The following is a 21,728-nucleotide window of genomic DNA, read 5'->3' on the forward strand; positions in this document are numbered from 1 at the left end:
GAGCCAATGAAGGAAACAAGCAAAAAGGGAAAGAAAGCTTTTAATCACTTACTGTAGTGGTAATACCTAAGAGTTGGAGCCCTGAACAGCAGAGGTGGAACAATTCCCCCTGGTCCATCCCCGCCCCCCGCCCCCCTGCCCTGCAGTGTTAAGAATGAGGCAGAGCAGTACAGACATGGGGTTCCCCTCACTGCTGAGGGAGTCCTGACTTTCAATAGGCTCCAGCACTTGTATGGACCCCGAGGTGTGAATGGGTGGGGAGGGGAGTAGGAAGGAGAGTGTGCGTGGACTCACTCAGAGTGGGACGGCACAGGGCCCTGAACACCTCAGCCCAAAGCCTCAGACAGAGAACGAAGAAGGCAGGCGCTGGGACCAAAACTTTAAGTATGTCTAAATGGAGGACTGTTCTTAAAAAAGTTTATAATATTAAGCATTGGTAAGGATGCAGAGCACCAAGAATTCCAAAAGACTGATGATGGTTAATACAAATTGTACAGTCACTTTGGAAAAGAATTTGAAATTCCATTTCTGGGTGGGGCAGAAATCTGTGCCGCGTGCACAGGACAGATAAATAAAACTATTCCCAAAAGCAGTCTTTGTAGCAGACTCAAACTGGAAAAGCATTAGAAATGTCAATCAACTGTAGAATGAATAAACAGTAGTACATTCATAAAATTAAATAACCATCATTATTTTTTAGAAAATGAATAGAATTGAGCGACACAAACACAAGGTTGAATGATAAGATAGGGAAGCGCACCAGAGGATTCTATTCACACGTGGTTCAAGAATAGCGAAGACTGGAAAACAACAACAACAAAGCTTCAACCCAACCTAGTGGTTGCCTTTTGGGAGCAGGGAGTTGGCCGCGACGTGCAGAGGTGTGCAGAGTGCCACAAGCCAGGGGTCTGTCTCACACTCTGATCTGGGTGATCGCTACATGGGGGATTGGGATGACCCACCGAGCTGCACATTTGTGTTTCATGAACTTTTCCATGTGTGGGTCACACTTCAAGAAAAAGTTTTTAAAAAGAAACACAGACATATTTATAGAGTACTCACACATTTTGAAGGGAAAAAACAGATGCCGCAAGAATAAATACCATCCTCACCTCTTTAGGATCAATATATTTCACTATCTGACGTGGCTCCCCTTGTCTTCTGATATCAATCAGTCCTTTATAGTGTTGGAATACAGCAACATTCTAGAGGTTCAAGCACATAAGATTCTATTGTCAAAACTGGATTTTCTACCTCTAATTAAAGCTTTGTGTCTAACTAGGGCAAAATAAGTAAAAACCGTAAAAGTAGACTTTATATATATAAACTAGATTGCTTTGGCAAGCTAGGCAATACCGGTTTTATTCTCACAAAGAGTTTTACCCTTAATTGTGGAACTACATTAGCAACTATAAATCAAATACCCAGGATGTTGGTGGAGTCACTTCGATGCAGCCAGAGTAAACCGGGAGAAAGACAAAACAGCCTGCTGGTTAAGAACAAGGAGTCTAGCACAGTATTATCTGGGTTCCCATCAACCATGTAACCGTGGACAAACTGCTTAGCTTGTCTACTCAGTTTCTCAGCTGAATGACCAGAATGACAGTGGGTATCTGATACAGCTATGGTGAAGAATTGATGAGTTAATATTTGTAAAGTTTCTAGAACAACTTCTGGCACAAGAAAGCACTAAATAATTACTATCTTACTATCATTACAGAACCTCGTTCCTATACAGTTCCTGATCCTGACTTACAAACCCGATCTGCTATTCATGTTAGCACAATATTTAGGCAGACTACTCCAAACAATTCTTCTATCTCAGAAAACTATTTCTTTGATGACATTCTCCTTATGTCCTATGCTCCCCCAAACCCTCAGTAACTCTTGGTAAACGTCTGCCCTGCCCCACTATGCTCATGGCACCTCAGATCAGTTCTAAGAGAAGTAACCCACACCACCAGTATGGCAATGTGAAGCCCCATGGCAACTGCCTGTGGAAATAGTGCAGCTCACATCAGAACATAACTACCCACAAGGAAGACACCTGCTGTGCCCATCTGCCTGTCTGGCTGGCATGGAAGGAAAAGAACCTGTATGCTGGTGAACGAAGAAGCTGGGTGGGACAACAGTGAAACCTGGTCCAACGTGTCCTATAAGCTGTAAAGTGCCACTTTTTCTGTTCAAATGATTTTAATTATTGGAATGCACAATTTTTAATATGCAAATAAAAGCTTTAAAACCTGGGGGGAACCCCCAGTAGAGTAGATCAATGAAATCAGGAGCTGGTTCCTTGAAAAGAGCAACAAAATTGATAAACCTTTAGCCAGATTCATAAAAAAGAAAGAAAAAGAGAGAAAGAAAGAAAGAAAAAAAGGAAGGTAAGAAGGAAGGGAAGGAAGGAAGGAATAAAGAGAAGGAGAGAGAGAAGATTCAAAACAAAGTCAGAAATGAAAGAGGAGAAATAACAGCTTACACCATAGAAATACAAAGGATTTTAAGAGAGTATTGTGAAAAAACTATATGCCAACAAATTGGACAACCTAGGAGAAATGGAGAAATTCTTAGAAACATATATGCTCCCAAAACTGAAACAAGAAGAAACAAAAAATGTAAACAGACTGATAACCAGCAAAGAAATTGAATCAGTAATCAAAAACTCCCAAAAAACAAAAGTCTGGGGCCAGATGGTTTCATGGCAAATTCTACCAAATTTAAAAAAGAGTTAATACCTATTTTTCTTAAACTATTCCAAAAAGAAGAGAAAAGAAAACTTCCAAATTCATTCTATGAGGCCAGCATTACCTTGATATCAAGACCAGACACATATTGCTGAAAAAGAGAACTGTAGGCTAATATCTCTGACAAACACAGATGCAAATACCCTCAACAAAATATTAGCAAACTCAGTCCAAGTATAAATTAAAAAAATAATTCATGAAGATTAAGTGGGATTTATTCCTGGGTTGCAAAGGTGATTCAACATTAAAAAATTATTGTGAAACATCACATCAACAAGAGAAAGGATAAAAACATGATCATTTCAGGGGCACCTCAGTGGCTCAGTTCGTTAAGCATCCCTTGATTTCAGCTCAGGTCATGATCTCAGGGTTGTGAAATCAAGCCCTATGTTGGGCTCCATGCTAAGCATGGAGCCTGCTTAAGATTCTCTCTTTCCCTCTCCCTCTAGCCCTCCCTTTTCTCAAAAAAAAAAAAAAAAAAAAAAAAAAAAAAAAAAAAAAAAAAGGCCTCAGAGAGATCCCTGATCCCTCCCATTACATGAGGTCATGGCAAGAAGACAACTGTTCACCTATGAACTAGAAAGCAGATCCTTACCAGACACCAAATCTGCTGGTGCCATGATTTTAGACTTTCCAGAATCCAGAACTGTAAGAAATAGATTTCTGTTATTTATAATCTACCCAGTCTATTGTACTTTGTGATAGCAGCCCAAATGGATTAACACAGCTACCAAAGATGTGAATAGAATGATTAACTAATTTGATCTAAATATGTCAGTATACATTTTTTCCTCATGTTCACATTTCCAAATTACATTTGGAACATTTCCAAAAATAAACTTTTTCTAGGTCAGGCAAGTTTCCACAAATTTCAGGTTATTGAAATCATATAAATAACTGACTTCAGTGGAATGAAATCTGAAAACCAATAACAGAAAGGTAATTAGAAAACTCCTAAATATTTGGTAATTAAGCAACATACTTTTCAAAAAAATCCTTTATTTATCTGAGAGAGAAAGCACAAGCAAGGGGAGGGGGAGAGAGAGAAGCAGTCTTCCCACTTAACAAGGAGCCCAATGTGGGGCTCTATCCCAGGACCCTGAGATCATGACTTGAGCCAAAGGCAATGACTTAACCCACTGAGCCACCCAGGAACCCATAAACAACACACTTCTAAATAACTCACAGGTCAGGATGCCTGGCTGGCTCATTTGGTAGAGCATGCACTCTTGATCTTGGGGTGATGAGTTTGAGCCCCATGTTCGGTGAAGGATTACTTAAATATAAAATTCTTAAAATCAATCAATCATGGATCAAAAAAAATCACAATGGAAATTATAAAATATTTTAAACTGAAATGTAATAAATATATGACATATCAAAACCTGTGAGATATATCTAAGGGAATGCTCAGGGAGAACGTAATAGCTTTAAATACGTATATTATTAAAAAAGAATAAATGGGGGCGCCTGGCTGGCTCAGTGAGTTTGAGCCTCTGCCTTTGGCTCAGGGTCCTGGAATTGAGCCCCGCATCGGGCTCTCTGCTTAGCGGGGAGTCTGCTTCCCTCTCTCTCTGCCGGTCTCTCTGCCTACTTGAGATCACTGTCTGTCAAATAAATAAATAAATAATCTTTAAAAAAAAAAAAAGAATAAATGTGTAAAATCTAAGATCTAATGTTCCCTCTCAATAAGTGTGAAGCAGAACAGCAAATCAAATTCCCTCAAAAAATGAAGGAAAACACAATAAAGTTCATCAATTAATGAAATGTAGAGTTAAAACAGAAAGCCAAGAAAGCCAAAACCAGATTTTTTTCTTTTAATAAAGACTAAGACAGATATAGAAAAATAAAGAGAAAAACACATACAAGCAATATCATCCCAGATCTTATAGACATTAAAAGTATAGTGAGAGGAGACTGTAAACAATTTTAGGCAAATAAATTTGACAATTTTAAGAAAATGGACAGATTCCTTGAAAAGAAACACCAAAATGGGCATAAGAAGAAATACAGTTTTGAATAGTCCTGTATTATTAAAGAAATGGAATCCCTAATTAGAAATTTTTCATAAAGAAAACTTCTACATACAATATTTTGCCAACGTATTCTCCTCTTTATAGAAAAAACAGCATTAATCACACAAATTCTTTCTGATAATATAACAGAAGTATTTCCCAATTTATTAGGCCAGCATAATCTTGATATCAACAGCTGAGAAGGATATGACAAAAAAGAAAAATTACATTCATGAGCAAATATGCAAAAATCCTAAATGAAGTTGATGAAAGAAATTTTCTATTTTTAATGCCTATGGGTCCTGTTCCTGGACTTCAGGGCAGGCTACACCTTAACATTTAGCAAGGTCAAAGTAACTAGGCAAAACTTCAAAGCATGGATTCTATTTCTTCCCTGAGTACACACTGTATATCTGCTTTGTTAAAGAAAATAAACAGAAAGGAACGTTCTGAACATGAAAGAGAAAGAAGAAACTTCCCTGATTCCGCTAAAACTGAAGTCTAAGCCCTGCATATACAGGAAACTTAAGGTCTGCAATTTCCTAAAATGTTCTTTGTCTAATAATTTGTAACTCTTTATGTAACTCTTTATGTATAAAATGAATAAAATCTTACACCAAATGTTCTCCCTTATCAAAGCGCTCTCTTTGTGAAGATTGTATCCAGGACAGCTGTTCTAACTTGGGCTTGAATGAAACTCTTTTTTCCTAGAAATTCTAACAGATTTGTTCATTTGTGTCAATAACATTTATCAGATTAAATCCAGGATATATCAAAAGGGTAATAAAACATCAGTGAAGTAGAATTTTTTCCAGGAATGCAAGGCTGGTTTAACATTTGGATATCAATCAATGAAATTCACCACATAAAAAGAATGAAGAAAACAGACCAAATGATCATACAGTAAACACAGCAAAAGCATTTGATAAAATTCAACACCTAGAGTTTTCATAACAAAAATAAAAAGCAAACTAGGAATAAAGTTAAATTCCCCAAACTGATGTTAAGTTTTTACAAAAAAACTACAAGTAACATCTTAACTAATGGTGGAATATTACATGCTTCTGTGTTCAACAAAAGGGCAAGAATGTCCATAATTGCTGCCTCTATTCCATCTTGCACTGGAGGGTCTAATCAGTGCAAAAACGAAACAAAAGGTATAAAGTTTGCAAAGAAAAAAGTAAAAGTTATCATCCAAGGATGACATACTTAAGTGGAAAATCCAAAGGAATCTATAAAAAAGCAATCAGAAATAAGTGCATATTAGGTCAGCAGGCAAAAATAAACTACATTTTATAAACTAGAAATGAACAATCAGAAAATAGAATTTAAAAATAATACCACTTACAGTGGTGTCAAGAAATGTCAAATACCCAGAAGTAAAATGAAAGATGTTTAAAACTTCTACACTGCAAACTACAAAACATCCCGGAGGAAAAAAAATTTTTTTTGAAGATTTTTATTTATTTGTCAGAGAGAGAAAGAGAGAGAGAGAAAGAGCAGCAGGCAGAGGGAGAAGCAGATTTCCCACTAAGCAGGGAGCCCAATGCAGGACTTGATCCCATGACTCCAGGATCATGACCTGAGTGGAAAGCAGACACTTAACCAATTAAGCCACCCAGGCTTAATTTATTTATCTAATAAATAAAGATATGTACCATGTTCATGAAAACTCAGTGTAGAAAAATTCAGTTTTCTCCCAAACTGATCTACTGATTCAATTTAATTCTAATTATATAATCTCCATAATGATTTTTTAAAAAATTAATGAATTGATTCTATAATCTACATGGAAATGCAAAAGCCCTAGAATAGCTATGACAATCATGAAGAACATCAAAGTTGGAGGACTGTACTGCCATATACCCATACTTCTGATAAAGCTACAGTTACCCAGACAGTGTGGTATTGACTCAAATAAAGACAAATAGACCAACACAACTGAGCAGAGACTATAGAAACACTTCACATATATGATTACATGATTTAAACAAAGGCACCACTGTGATTTACTATGGAAAGGATGGCATTTTCAGTAAAGGTACTTAATCATTTGGTTATCTATAAAGACAAAAATGAACTTTGTCTATACCTCTCATCATACACAAGCATTAATTTGAGATGGATATTGGATCTCAATCTATAACTAAAGCAACTAAGCCTCTAGGAAAAAAACAAAAACAAAAAAGAAGGATATCTTCTGGCTTCAGGTTACATAAACAATCCCCTCAGATTTATTTCAAATATTTGACATGTAATACAGTGCTGGGTAAGTCGGGTGTCCACCTTGGGATCTCATTCCCCACTGGGGAAAGGAAAGGCCCAGTGGGCTCCTTAGGGCTGCCTTGTGCCAAGTGATGTGATCAAAGTGAAAACCCTCCTCTTATCTTTCTAATGTGGTCCTTGTCTCTCTGGTCCTTGGCTCTGGGATTTTCATAAGAATGCTTTCTACGGATAGTGGCTAGTTGGTCTCCTTATGAGGCAACTGAAATTGAGAATGTCACCTCTTTAGGCAAATATTTTTTTTAAAAAGATTTATTTACTTATTTTAGATAGAGAAGGACAGCACGAAGAAGGGAGGGCAGAGGGAGAGAGCGCATCTCAAGCTGTCTGCACTTATGGAGCCCGAAGTGAGGCTTGATTTCATTACATGGAAATCATGACCTAAGCCGAAATCAAGAGTTGGACACTTAACTGAAAGCTGCCCAGGTGCCCCTAGGCAAATATTTCTTAAACAGGGCTCAGAAAACACTAACCATAAAGAACAAGTGATAAATCGGATTTAATGAAAACTCAAGACTTCTCATTATCAAAAAACACCTTTAAGAATGAAATGAGGCCAGTCTGAAGAAAATATCTGCAACACATGTATTCAATAAAGGACTTCTGTTCAGGATATCGGAGAGACTCCTCCAAGTGAATATTGGCAGTGTAATAGTAGATGTGATGGGATTTGTGGATTTGAAGATTGGGGGGACAGGTTAAAAAGAGGGGGGTAGGGATATTTATATCCTCACCATATATAATAAGAAGTCACATCATGTTATGTTAGCATGATGGAACAAGAAACAAAGGCTTAAATATCCTTTAAAGAAAGAAGGTAACAATAAAAACAAGAAAAAAGAAGGTAACGGATAGAGGAACTAAAAAAATAATCCCACATGACACTGTGTAAGGGATAAGCAAGATAAGCTCTCAATTTTCTTTGCAGAAAGTCAACAGGTCACTTTGGTAAATAAAAGATAATTATCCAAGCATATTATGCAGAAACACAGAAATTACTACTACAGATCTAAAACAAAAAAATGGTTAAAAGTGGTTGCCTTTAGGATATGAGGGTAGAGAAGACTAGGAGGGGCTAAAAGAAGTGCTTTTATTTCTAAGTTCTTCTACACTATTTTACTTAAAAATACATTATTTTGATCTAAAATATGCAAATATTGGGGCGCCTGGGTGGCTCAGTGGGTTAAAATATTCAAATGTGAGAAAACGCCTTCATTTACATTAGTTTGACTCTGCAGATTATTCATTTATAGGGCCCTGTAATATGTTAAAATGACTCTTCCTTATTTAGAAGTCATCCTCTAAACCATCTGAAACAGAATGATTCTAGACTTAAGATCAAATGTGTTCTCTTTGAATCTCAAAACTTTTAAAATTATCCTTATATTTGAACCATGGCTTCCATGGTTAGCTTTTTTTCAGTTTCTAAACACTTTTCAAACGTAACTGTGCAGTCATACCTTCTGTTGCAGGAGGTACCATTTTATCTCCAAATATACCCCCTTAGCTATTCAACATACTGATCTTATCTAAACTGATCACCATTTTTATTTCCTTCATTTTTCCTTTCTCATTCTCTTTCTCTCTCTCTCTTTTTTTTTTTTTTACATCATTTAATGTAAATGTTGAAAGCAAAGGGTAGTACACAAATCCATAAGTATACTAAAAACTATTGAACTGTACACTTTCAACAGCTGAACCTTATGACATATAAATTATACTATAATCAAGTTTCAAAAAAATGAAATAAACTCACAAGGTAACACTTCCAGGCCTTCTGAATGACTCTGGCAGCTTCATCCCTCTCTGTAAGTTCTGACTCCTCTTCCCATGGCATTTGAAAGACCTAACAGAAGCAAAAAAACCGTATGCTCAAAATTTTTTTATGAACTCCATTATGAAACTCATTAGAACTCAAGAAAAACAGAAGATTAATAAAGGAAATAATACAGATGATATTTGGTATCAAAATAATTTTATAAAAATTATTACCTACTTTTAATTTTATGTATTTTATAAAAATTGTTACCTACTATTGATTGCCTATATGTTCCAATTTCTCTTTTCTAATTTAAACAACAATCTTGCATAGCAGATTTTGCCAATTTGCTTGTGTTAGAGATGAGGAGACTGCACTTCAAGGCCAAAGGTCAAATAGTGATTGACTAAGCCAGTATTAAACTCAGGTCATTTTTCTCTTGAAATCCATGACCTTTTATGTCCTCATTCAATGACTTCATTTTTTTAAGATTTATTTGACAGAGAAAGAGAGAGAGAGAGAAAGCACAAGCAGGCAGAGAAGCAGAGGGAAAGGGAGAAGCAGGCTAAGAAAGGAGCCCAACATGGGGCTTGATCCCAGGATCATGTCCTGAGGCAAAGGCAGATGCTTAGCCAACTGAGCCACCCAGGTGCCCCCCAAAAAGCTTTTCTTAATCAACATGCACAGTTTCATTCCAAATTCATCCAGGCTTCTAACCTAGAATTACAAATGCTATAGAATTTTTCTTACTGTGTAACTCGTAAATGTGTTGACAAGTTAATAAATCATACATTAAATTGTCAGAAAAAGAGATGAAGCCTGACCACTAAGAAGCAAAACAAAACCACTAGTTCTATCCATAGTTTTTATCAATACTGTGAAGAAGTAAGTAATGGGAGAAGTCAGAAAATCATAGCTTATGAGTCCTTAAAGAAGTTGCAGCAGACAGAGGATTCCAGAAAGTGGAATAGGAAGTGCCAGGAATCTCTTTCCCCACCTAGACAACTACACTGGCAGAATTTAACTATTTAACTATTTTGGAACTCTGGAAGCTACTGAAGGCTTGGAAGGCTTGGGGGGTAAACTGGTTAACTCCGGTCAATATTGGCTCTTAGCCCAGTCCTAGCTATCCACTCCCTCACCTCAGCCCCAGCAGCAGCAGCTGTGTACATATTCCTGGAACAACTTGCACACAGATTGTGGGAGTGGGGGTGGAGAGAAAGGACTCTGTCCAGGAAATATAGGAGATCTGTGTTGGGGTTGTTGGTTGCTGCTTCTGATCACAGAGGTGCAGACAAACAGGAGGGCAGTCATTGGTGCTGTATGTCCACCCTCCACCATTGTTGCAAGCCCTTCCCATCTACCAACTTCCAGGGAATTTAAAGGGTTTTTCCTTCCTGCTATGTTGTTCCCCTTCCTCCCTTTGGAAGGCAGGCATTCAAAACTAGGACATTCAAAAATAACTAAATATATGGAGAATATTAGAAAGTGACCAGTCATTCCAGGGAAAGGCACAGACTCAGAAAACTGAGAAGATCTTAGGTTTAAAATTCAGGCTGATTCTTTTTTTTTTTTTTTTTTTTAAAGGTTTTTATTTTTATTTTTATTTATTTTTTTTTTAAAGATTTTATTTATTTATTTGACAGACAGAGATCACAAGTAGGCAGAGAGGCAGGCAGAGAGAGAGAGGAGGAAGCAGGCTCCCTGCTGAGCAGAGAGCCCGATGCGGGACTCGATCCCAGGACCCTGAGATCATGACCTGAGCCGAAGGCAGCAGCTTAACCCACTGAGCCACCCAGGCGCCCGAAGTTTTTTTTTTTTTTTAATTTATTTATTTGTCAGAGAGCGAGCGAGAGCAAGCACAGGCAGACAGAGTGGAAGGCAGAGTCAGAGGGAGAAGCAGGCTCTCTGCGGAGCAAGGAGCCCGACGTGGGACTCGATCCCAGGATGCTGGGATCATGACCTGAGCCGAAGGAAGCTGCCTAACCAACTGAGCCACCCAGGCGTCCCTTCAGGCTGATTCTTGTCTGATCCTTGTAAGCTGCAGAAAGAGACTATAGCAATTTAAAAAAATAATAAAAATACCACACACAGTAAACTCTGAGGAAAGGAAAGAAAGCTGATTTCCAGAGTTCTTGTATTATTAAATTTGAATTTCCAGCTTTCAACAACAACAACAACAAAAACAAGGCATATAAAGAAACACGAAATGATGGCTCATTCTAGGAAAAAAATAAATCAAAAGAAACTCAACCTGAAAAAGACCTGATGGCAGGTCTACTAGACAAAGACCTTAAAGCAACTGTCTTAAAGATGCTCAAAAAATTAAAGGAAGACATGGAGAAAGTCAAGAAATGATGCATAAAATGGAAATATCAAGACAGAGATGAAACCTAAAAAGAGACTCTGAAGCTGAAAAGTAGAATAACTGAAAGCAACAATTTATTAATGGAAATCAAAGGCACAGTTGAACAGGTAGAAGAAACAATCAGCAAACCTGAAAATAAACCAAAGGAAACTGTCAAGTCTGAAAAATAGAAAAAAAGATTGAATGAAAGTGAATAGAACCCAAGAGACCTATGGCACCGCAGTAAGGAGATCAACATGCACATTGTGGGAGTCCCAGAAGGAGATGAGGAAAACAAAGGGAAAGAGAAGGTATCTCAAGAAATAATGGCTGAAAAATGCCAAATTTGATGAAATATATGAATATCAACATCCCAGAACCTCAACAGACTCCAAGTAAGATCAATGCAAAGATATATCCACAACAAGACACATTATAATTAAACTCTTGAAAGTGAAAGATAAACTATTGAAAACAGCAAGAGATAAGTGATTCATCACATAGAAGGAATTTTTAATACATTAACAGATTTCTCATCAGAAACTTTGGAGGCCAGAAGGCAGTGGGTTAATATATTCAAAATGTTTAACAACAAAAGTGTAACCCAAGAATCCTGCATCTAGCAAAACTGTCCTTTGAGAATAAGAGAGAAATGAAGACATTCCCAGGTGAACAAAAGCTCTAAGAGTTCACAGCTATGAGACTTGTCTTGCAAGAAATGTTCAAGAGAATGCTGCAGGGAAAAATGAAAGGACACTTGACAGTAACTCAAAGTTATATGAAGAAATAGAAATTCCAGTAAATGTAAATACACAGGTAGTTATAGAAGCTAATATTATAACTATAATTTGTAACTATTTTTTTTACAAAATTTAATAGAACAGTATTTTTAAAAAATTATTATTCTAAAAACTAGTATTATTGTAACTTTGGTTTGTAATTCCACATACTGTTTAATTTAAAAGACAAATAATTAAACTATTAGATTTTGTTTTGGGGCACACAATGCATAAAGATGTAATCTGTAACATCAACAATTGAAAGGAGTTGCGATGGAGCTATAAAAGAGGAGTTTTCTATGTTAATGAATCCACAATGGAGGGTTATAACTTTAGGATGTTAAATGTAATCCCCATGGTAACCACAAAGGAAACAGCTATAGAGTATACACAAAGGGAAATGAGAAATGAATTTAAATGTTTTGCCAAAAAAAAAAATCAACTAAACACAAAAGAAGATAGTAATGCAGGAAATGATTAAAAAGTTATGAGGCAGGGACATCTGGGTGACTCAGTTGGTTTAGTGTCTGCCTGCAGCGTAGGTCACGATCACTGGGTCCTGGGTTCACATTCCACTTCAAGCTCCCTGCTTAGGCTGCTTCTCCCTCTGCCTGCCGCTCCTCCTGCTAGTGCTCACTCATTCTCTGTCTCTGACAAGTAAGTACATAAAATCTTTTTTAAAAAGTTACAAAGCATAGGGGCGCCTGGGTGGCTCAGTGGGTTAAGCCTCTGCCTTTGGCTCAGTCATGATCCCAGGGTCCTGGGATTGAGCCCCGCATTGGACTCTGCGCAGCGGGGAGCCTGCCTCTGCCTACTTGTGATCTCTGTCTGTCAAATAAACAAAATATTAAAAAAAGTTACAAAGCATAGAGAAAACAAATAGCAAAGACAGAAGTAAGGCCCTTCTTATCACTAATTACTTTAAATGTAAGTGGTTTAAACTCTCCAATCAAAATACAGAGATTTGCAGCATGAATAAAAACACAAAATCCAACTATATGCTATGTAAAATCGACTCACATTAGATTCAAAGACACAAACAGACTGAAAGTGAAAAGATGGAAAAAGCTATTCCATGCAAATGGTAACCAAAAGAAAGGAGTGATGGCTATCTTAACATCAGACAAAACAGACTTTAAATCAAAAAAGTTTAAAATAGACAAAGGACATTTTGCATTAACAAAAGGTTCAATGAAGTAAGAAAATATAACAAACATTTATGCATCTAATAATAGACCAGCAAAAATATATGAAGCAAAAAATGACAGAATCGAAGGGAGGAATAGACATATATATGCCATAGACATATATAGCTTTACTATAATAGTTGTAAATTTCAATATCTCATTCTCAACAATAGATAGAATAACCAGACAGAAATAAATAAGGAAACAGAGGACCTGAACAACACAATATATCCATTTGATCAAACAAATATAGAATATTCTTCTCAAGTGCACAAGGGACACTTTCCAGGACAGACTATATATTAGGCCACAAATTTATGTCTTTTTTTTTAAGATTTTATTTATTTATTTGACAGAGATCACAAGTAGGTAGAGAGGCAGGCAGAGAGAGAGAGAGGAAGCAGGTTCCCTGCAGAGCAGAGAGCCCGATGCAGCGTTCGATCCCAGGACCCTGGGATCATGACCGGAGCTGAAGGCAGAGGCTTTAACCCACTGAGCCACCCAGGCGCCCCCTCAAATTTATGTCTTAATGTATTCTGAGAGATAGTTATCATACAAAGTATCTTATCAAAGTACAATAGAATGAAGTTAGGAACCAACAAGTAAATTTACACATTTGTGGAAATAAAACTGTGGATCAAAGAAGAAATTACACAGGAAATTAGGAAAATGAAAACTAAAACTCAACATATCAAAACTTACAGAAAGTAGTAAAAGCAATGTTAAGAGGGAAACTTAGAACTATACACAAATTAAACAAGAAAGATCTCAAATCAGTATCTAACTACAACTTACAGAACTAGTAAAGGAACAAAAAACTAAACCCAGAGCTAGGAGAAGATTAGAACAGACATAAAAGAAATAGAGAACCGAAAAACAATAGAGTAAATCAATGAAACCAAAATTGATTCTTTGAAAAGATCACTCAAGAGACAAATCTTTAGTTCGAAGGATAGAGAAAAAAATTACTTTTGGTAATTTAGAAATGAGATGAAGATATTACTACTGGTTCTACAGTACTATGAACAATGAATCATAATTTATAGTCATGTTTGATAACCTGATGAAACTGACAAACTCCTAAAAACACAAAACCTACCAAGACTAAAACACAAAGAAATAGAACATCTGATTAAACCTATAACTAGAATAAGGAGATAGAATCAGATCAAAAATCTCCCAACAAATAAATCAGATAAAAAATATCCCAACTAAAAATGCCCTAAACTTGACTCCACTGTGAATTCTAACAAACATTTAAGGAACTAATACCAATCCTTCTCAACTTTTCCAAAAAACTGAAGGGAAGAGAACACCTTGATTCTATGAGGCCGGCATTACCCTGATACCAAAGCCAGACAAAGACACTGTAAGAAAACTACACATCAACATTCCTATTAACATCGATGCAAAAATCCTCAACAAAATATTAGCAAACCAAACTTGGCAGCATGTAAGTGAATTACACACAATGAACAAATTGGTTTTATTCCTGGAATGCAAGGGTGATTAAATATACAAATACTGATCAATGTAATACACCACATTAACAGAGTAAAAGAAAAAGCCCACATGATTATCTCCACTGCAAACAAAACAAAACAAAAAACCCCACCATTTGACAAAATTGAACATCCTTTCATGAAAACCCTTAACAAACTAGAAATAAAAGGAAAATGCCTCAACGTAATAAAAACTATGTATGAAAATCCCATAGTGAACTTGATATTCAGTGGTGAAAGACTGAAATTTTGCCTCTGACATCCAGAACAGGGCAAGGTAGTTTACTTTTACTGGCTCTGTTCAGCATTGTACCGGAAGTTCTAGCCAGAGAAATAAGGCAAGAAAAACAAATAAATGGGACTCAAGTGGGAAAGGAAGAAGTAAAATCATCTCTATTCTGGATAATATGATTTTAAATATAGAAAACCTAATTATTCCAGAAAAAAACTTTTAGAATTAAAAAACAAACTCAACAAAGTAGCAGGGTATGAAGCCACCACATGAAAATTAGTTGCATTTCTCTACAATAACAATGAACAGTCTGAAATAGTAATTACAAAAATAATTATATATATATAAGCATCAACTAGAATAAAATACTTAGGAATTACTTTCATCAAGTGAAAGATTTGTACAATGAAAACTACAAAAAAATGAAATTAAAGAGACGTAAATAAATGAAAATGCCATTCCATGTTCATAGATCGGAAGACTTAATATTTTTTAAGATGTCAATACCACCTAAAATGATCTACAGTTTGAATGCAATCCCTAACAAAATTCCAATGACATTTTTTTCCAGAAATACAAAAGCCCACTTCAAAGTTTATATGGAATCTCCAGAGACCCAGAATAGCCAAAACAACTTTGATAAAGAAAGATCAGTGATGTTGAGTAAAATAAGTCAAGGAGAGAGAGAGAGTCAATTATCATACGGTTTCACTCACCTCTGGAGCATAGGAAGTAATATGGGGGACATTAGGAGAAGGAAAGGAAAAGTGAATTGAGGGAAGTTGGAGTGGGAGATGAACCACGAAAGACTGTGGACTCTCAGAAACAAACTGAGGGTTTTGGAGGGGAGTGGTAGGGGGTTGGGTGAGCCTGGTGGTGGGAATTAAGGAGGGCATGGATTTCATGGAGCACTGGGTGTGGTGCATAAACACTGAATCTTGGAACACTGAAAAAATTAAATTAAATTAAAAATAAAAAAGAAGCTGAAGGACTCACACTTCCAATGTCAAAACTTACTATACAGCCACAGCACTCAAAACAGCGTGGCATTGGCATAAAGACAAACACACAGACTAACTGAATAAACATTTCAGAAATAAACCCTTACATATACATGCCCAATGATTTTTGACAGGTGCCAAGACCATTCAATGGGCAAAGAATAATCTTCTCAAGAGTGTTGAGAAAATTGGATATACACATGCAAAAGAATGAAGAAAGACTCTTTTCTAGCACTACATACAAAAATTAACTCAAAATAGATCAAATTATTGACTATAAGATCTAAAACCATAAAATGCGTAGAAGAAAACAAGTCAAAAGTTTTACAGCGTTGATTTGGTGATGACTTCTTGGCTATGACACTGAAGGAGTAAGCAACAAAAGTGAAAATAGCAAATGAGACTTCATGATAAAATAAAATTCAATAGACACTAGCAAAATAAAAAAGCAAGTCACAGAGTAGGAGAAAATATTTACAAGTAATGTATCTGAAAAGGGGTTTACCTCCAGAACAGAGAACTCCCTAAACTCAACAAAAACCAAACAACCTGATTTTAATAATGGACAATATGTATGTTTCTCCAAATAATATATACAAACAGCCAATAATCAGACAAAACATGTTCTACATCACTACTTATTAAGGAAATACACATCAAAATTATAATGAGATACCACCTCATACCCATTAGAATGGTTACTATATTTAAAAAAATGGAAAAGAAGAAATGTTGGCAAAGATGTGGACTAATTGGCAGTTTTGTGCACTGTGATGGTAAGAATATAAAATGGTAAAACCACTATGGAAAAGGATATGGCAATTCCTAAAAGAACTAAAAATAAAAATACTGTATGAATTAGCACTTTCATTTCTAGGTGTGTATGAAAAAGAATGAAAGTACGATCTCAAAGAGAAATTTGTATACCCAAGTTCTAGCAGCATTATTCCCAATAGCTAAACATAAAAGCAGCCCAAGTGTCCATTAATGGATGAATAAACAAACTGTGATACATACAATAGAATATTATTCAGTCATTGAAAGAACGGAAATCTTACATACACTACAACATGGATAACCCTTGAGGATATTATGCTAATTGAAATAAACTAGTCAGACAAATACTATATGATTTTACCTATATGAGGTAGTTATAGTAGTCAAAATCATAGAGATGGAAAGCAGAATGGTGGTTGCCAGTGTCATGGTGGGGGTACAGGGTGGTTATGGTTTAATGGGTATGGGGCTTCAGTTCTACAAGATTAAAAGAGTTATGGAGGTTGATGGTGGTGATGGCTGCACAACATTATGAATGTATTTAATACCAATGAACTGTATGCTCACGAGTGGTTAAGATGGTTAATATTGCTTTTTGCGTGTTTTACCATACATAAAAAATTTGTAGGAAGTTCAATTTTTATACTGATTAAGCATTTGTTATCTTAAAAAAGGATGTCATTCAAAATTGAATGATTGATGAGGTCAAATAATGAAACTGTTCCAATATTGCTCCAGTGTTATCAGAAAAGTGTACTGCAAGAATTTTGTTTCTCTAGGTTATATAAATTATGTACAACAATTCTGTTTGTTGTCAGTATACATAAGGAGAGGAAATACAAGTTATACATAACTTTGTAAGTAACCCACTGTTTTCAAAGGTTTTTGTACACGGAACTATAAGAAGGAAGACTACTGAACTAAGAGGGCCCATGTGGTTCAGTTTTAGCTCACATTGCTACTTATTGTAACCTTAGACAAAGGGTTCAACATCTTTAGCCTTCAGTTTCATTAGCTGTAAAATAAAGCACTGCAATAAATTAACTGCAAAGGCACTTTCAGTGTCACAATTCTGTAAGGTTACATTATAAAGAACACAATGTTCCAATAATTTAAAAAAAGTGGGTGGGGGGCGGGGTCCTGCACGGAACACAGGGAGAACCATGGGTTTTACTTAATCTCTGTTACTATACTTCCCAGTGTAACTAATGTTATTCATTACATTTATAGCAATATGGTTCTGAGATGCTTTACCATAGTCCAAACTAAGTGAATAAATTGTGCTCAACTTAAAAATCCTGAACTGTTATTTCAAAATGTGAAATGTATAATTCCCAAATCCCTTAAGTAATGAAATATATAACAGACATTGACTAATACGTTCATTTAATTTAGAGAGACAAAGACCAAAGAGAAAAATTCTCTACAGGATATGCCATTAATAGGAAGAATTAAAGAAAAAATGTTTTGTTATTTTTTTGTTTATTTTAGGCTTAAAATTAATGTTTTCTTCCTAACTGTATATATTGTTGAGTTTTAAAAATTAACATTTTTAATAGGGAGACAGTGTCTATCAAAACTATCAAATAGTTTTAATAATATAGGAGGCATGGGGATATAGGTTAAATCTGTGGGTCTGAAGTGAGACACATGGGGGGTTAAATCTTTTTTTTTTTTTTTTTTAAGATTGTACTTATTTGAGAGACAATAAGAGAGAGAAAGCAAGTGGTGGGGGGAGGGTCAAGGGGAGAAGGAGACTCCCTGTTGAGTGTGGGAGCTTGATGCAGGGCTTAATCCCAGGACCCCAGGGCTTAATCCGAGGACTCTGGGATTATGACCTGAGTTGAAGGCAGATGCTTAACCACTGAGCCACAGAGGTGCAATATGGGGGTTTAAATCTTTAAAAAATTCTACCTCATACTTCACTGAGTGATTTTGTGTAAGTTATTTAACTTATTCCAGCCTCAGTTCCTCATTTGTGAAATACAGGGACTCATAGTATCTATATCTCACAGAATTAGGATTAAATTAGGTACTATAGGAGAAGCATTTAGGACTGTAACTACTCAATAAATTGTAACTCTTTTTAAGTTTTGTTAGTCACCATACAGTATATCACTAGCTATTGATGTAGTGTTCCATGATTCAGTGGGTACTAAGGAGGGCATGTATTGCACGGAGCACGGGGTGTGGGGCATAAACAATGAATGCTGGAACACTGAAAAGAAATAAAGTGGAAAAAAATAGGCACTATCCATGGGCATTACTCTGATTTAAAAACCGATGTAACTGAACATTTATTCTCACAATTTACAGATAACTGATAGTAAGGAATGATATTTGGGGCTTAAAATATTTGCTAATTTGTGTCAAAGGATAGTATTTTGAGGTACTCTTTTTGGCTAGCAGGTAAAAAAGAAATGAAGTATAGTTTATCTGTGTATTTCTTTTTTTTTTTTTTTTAAGATTTTATTTATTTGACAGAAAGAGATCACAAGTCGGCAGAGAAGGGGAAGCAGGCTCCCTGCTGAGCAGAGAGCCTGATGCGGGCCTCAATCCCAGGACCCTGAGATCATGACCTAAACTGAAGGCAGAGGCTTAACCCACTGAGCCACCCAAGTGCCCCAGTTTATCTGTGTATTTCAAGACACTTCAGGAAAATAAAGCCTTTTCTTTATAAATAGCGTGATGATCAACTTTAATAATTTTTAAGGACACTGTCCCTATATCTATCATTTTAAAAAATACACTTAACTTTGCCATCTGTGATTTACTGTCCCTTTTTAAAATTACACCAACATTTTGGGACACCTGGGTGGCTCAGTGGGTTAAGCCACTGCCTTCGGCTCAGGTCATGATCCCAGGCTCCTTGCTTGGCAGGGAGCCTGCTTCTCTCTCCACCTCTGCCTGCCACTCTGCCTGCTTGTGTTGTGTGTGTGTGTCTCTCTCTCTGATAGATAAATAAATAAATAAATAAATAAATAATTAACATCTTATAAAAATTACACCAAAATTTCAACTTTGAAATGTGAGAAAAAATAGAAAAATAATTATACTGAAATTTGAAGTGTGGTGGTCACCCTGATTCATTACTCATGTTTTCCTATTCATGTTCTTTTCCACTGGTCAAAACACAGAATATAGTTATTTGGTTATTGACAAATAACCACAGAATCAGGGCAATACCTAAATGGCATTAGAAGAATGTGTAAATATTATTCTTTAATATCTCCTTACTGTTTAAAATCCAAAATTTAAAAAAACAAATAAAATAAAATAAAAAATTTTTCATACTACTGTCTAGATTTAGTTACTTTAAAAGTTATTATATAAATGACACATATACATTCTTATAGTAAAAATTTCAAATATAGAATAAAAGTTAAAATCCATCTCCATTTCTTGTAGACTAGTGTGCTCTTCAAAGTTGTCTTTATCCATTAATAGATGTGTAACTCTTCCAGATCTTTTCTTATATATTTAAAATTTACATGTATATATACATGTACACCCATGTATATGTATATACACCCACCCACTCCACACAGGTTTGTTTCATTGATGTGATGAAACTATACATGTTTTCTGCTTTCTTTACTTATCAGTATGTTAAAGTAACTCTGTCAAATAAATAAATAAAATCTTAAAAAAAATAAAAATTAGTTTGTCATCAGCAGGACAACTCACTGCAGGCTTGACCCAAAGATCAGAAGCAGTAGAACTCAAGGGGTCAGGATGGGTCTTCTGTAGGTGGATCTCTAAGAGTTGTGCTACTCTCTGTGTTCACAGACCTATGTCAGTCTCTGAATTGCGTGATACCAGATGAAATAAAGAAATTGAGAGTAGTCAAAGTTTTGCAGCAATTTGACCCCGCTGTGGTATACTAACACACCATCAGTGGGCTTACAGTTTGCATAGTACATCTTTGTTATTTTTTTTTTTTTTTAAAGATTTTATTTATTTATTTGACAGAGAGATCACAAGTAGGCAGAGAGGCAGGCAGAGAGAGAGAGAGGGGAAGGAAGCAGGCTTCCCGCTGAGCAGAGAGCCCGATGCGGGACTCGATCCCAAGACCCTGAGATCATGACCTGAGCCGAAGGCAGCGGCTTAACCCACTGAGCCACCCAGGCGCCCACATCTTTGTTATTTGTATTCTTTTCTCTAGCAACTCACTTTTATTTTACAAAAGTATAATTCTGAAGGGGGACAAAAGGAAACAAACTAAGCTTGCTCTGGCTCATCCATGAATAATTATACAATCATAACTATGTAAATATTAGTATTAACCCTACCAGTATGTGCATTAGTACAGTAATGCCCTGTGATTATATGCTCTATGATAATATCACCCATGATGATATGAATTTGGATATAAAATGTTTGCTGACTACCTTCTGTCTCCAAAGTAGACTGACCTTGGATATTCAGTTACTTTGGATTAACTCAACATTGTATTGTATGCAACTAAATTTCTGATCCTACCTAGTATTATGGCAGGATTTCTCTGTTGTGGTTTTAATTAGGAAGATGAGGGGAAGAGGATGAGTGTAAGTATGTATGTGTGTTGTGGCACTTTGGTATAAGAGGCCTGTATTATAGAAAGATATCAGACAATAACTACATCTAAAAGAAATCAAGAACAAGCAGAATAATAAGCTATCTGAAATATGGAAGCAAATATTTAATATTTAAAGAAAAGGGGGGGGCTGCCTGCTTTGGTTGGTAGATCATGCAACTCTTAATCTCAGGATGGTGAGTCTGAGCCCCACATTGAGCGTGGAGCCTACTAAAAATTAAAAATACGATAAAATAAAACAAAACATGGAGGTAAAAACAAAAAAATGCATGTGCAATAAAGAAAAGAAGATAAAACAGAATAGTGGGACAAAGAATGATCAGAGCTAGGTTAGCATAAGCAGTCAGGGAAGGCGTCTCTACTGAGAAGACATTCGTTTTCAAGATGCAAAGACCCAACTACAGGAGAGTTGTAGAATTCTATTCCCAGGCACAGGGAATAGAAGATAAAAATGCTCTGAGATAAGAAGCTTGGTGTGCTCAAGCAGCTGAAAGAAAGCAGGGTTGTTACAGCTGAAAGAACAAGCAGA

At 36.1% G+C, this 21,728-nt stretch overlaps 1 protein-coding gene across 3 annotated transcripts in view; it reads right to left on the bottom strand.

Moving 5' to 3' along the window:
* The window catches only part of C1H11orf65 (chromosome 1 C11orf65 homolog), a 63,087-nt gene that overhangs the window by 38,348 nt on the left and 3,011 nt on the right, over positions 1 to 21,728 (bottom strand). For 2 of the 3 annotated variants that reach the window (XM_059179725.1, XM_059179721.1), the window contains exons 2-3: positions 8,796 to 8,885; positions 1,113 to 1,205 (exon numbers count right to left, since the gene is read on the bottom strand). In XM_059179725.1, coding sequence (XP_059035708.1) covers positions 1,113 to 1,205; positions 8,796 to 8,876 — 174 coding nt within the window. In that variant the 5' untranslated portion in view covers positions 8,877 to 8,885. The remainder of the gene's footprint in view (positions 1 to 1,112; positions 1,206 to 8,795; positions 8,886 to 21,728) is intronic. The other variant, XM_059179726.1, reaches the window with a different exon arrangement.

Source organism: Mustela lutreola, chromosome 1 (genome assembly GCF_030435805.1).
Source record: "Mustela lutreola isolate mMusLut2 chromosome 1, mMusLut2.pri, whole genome shotgun sequence".
NCBI classification, from domain to species: domain Eukaryota; kingdom Metazoa; phylum Chordata; class Mammalia; order Carnivora; family Mustelidae; genus Mustela; species Mustela lutreola.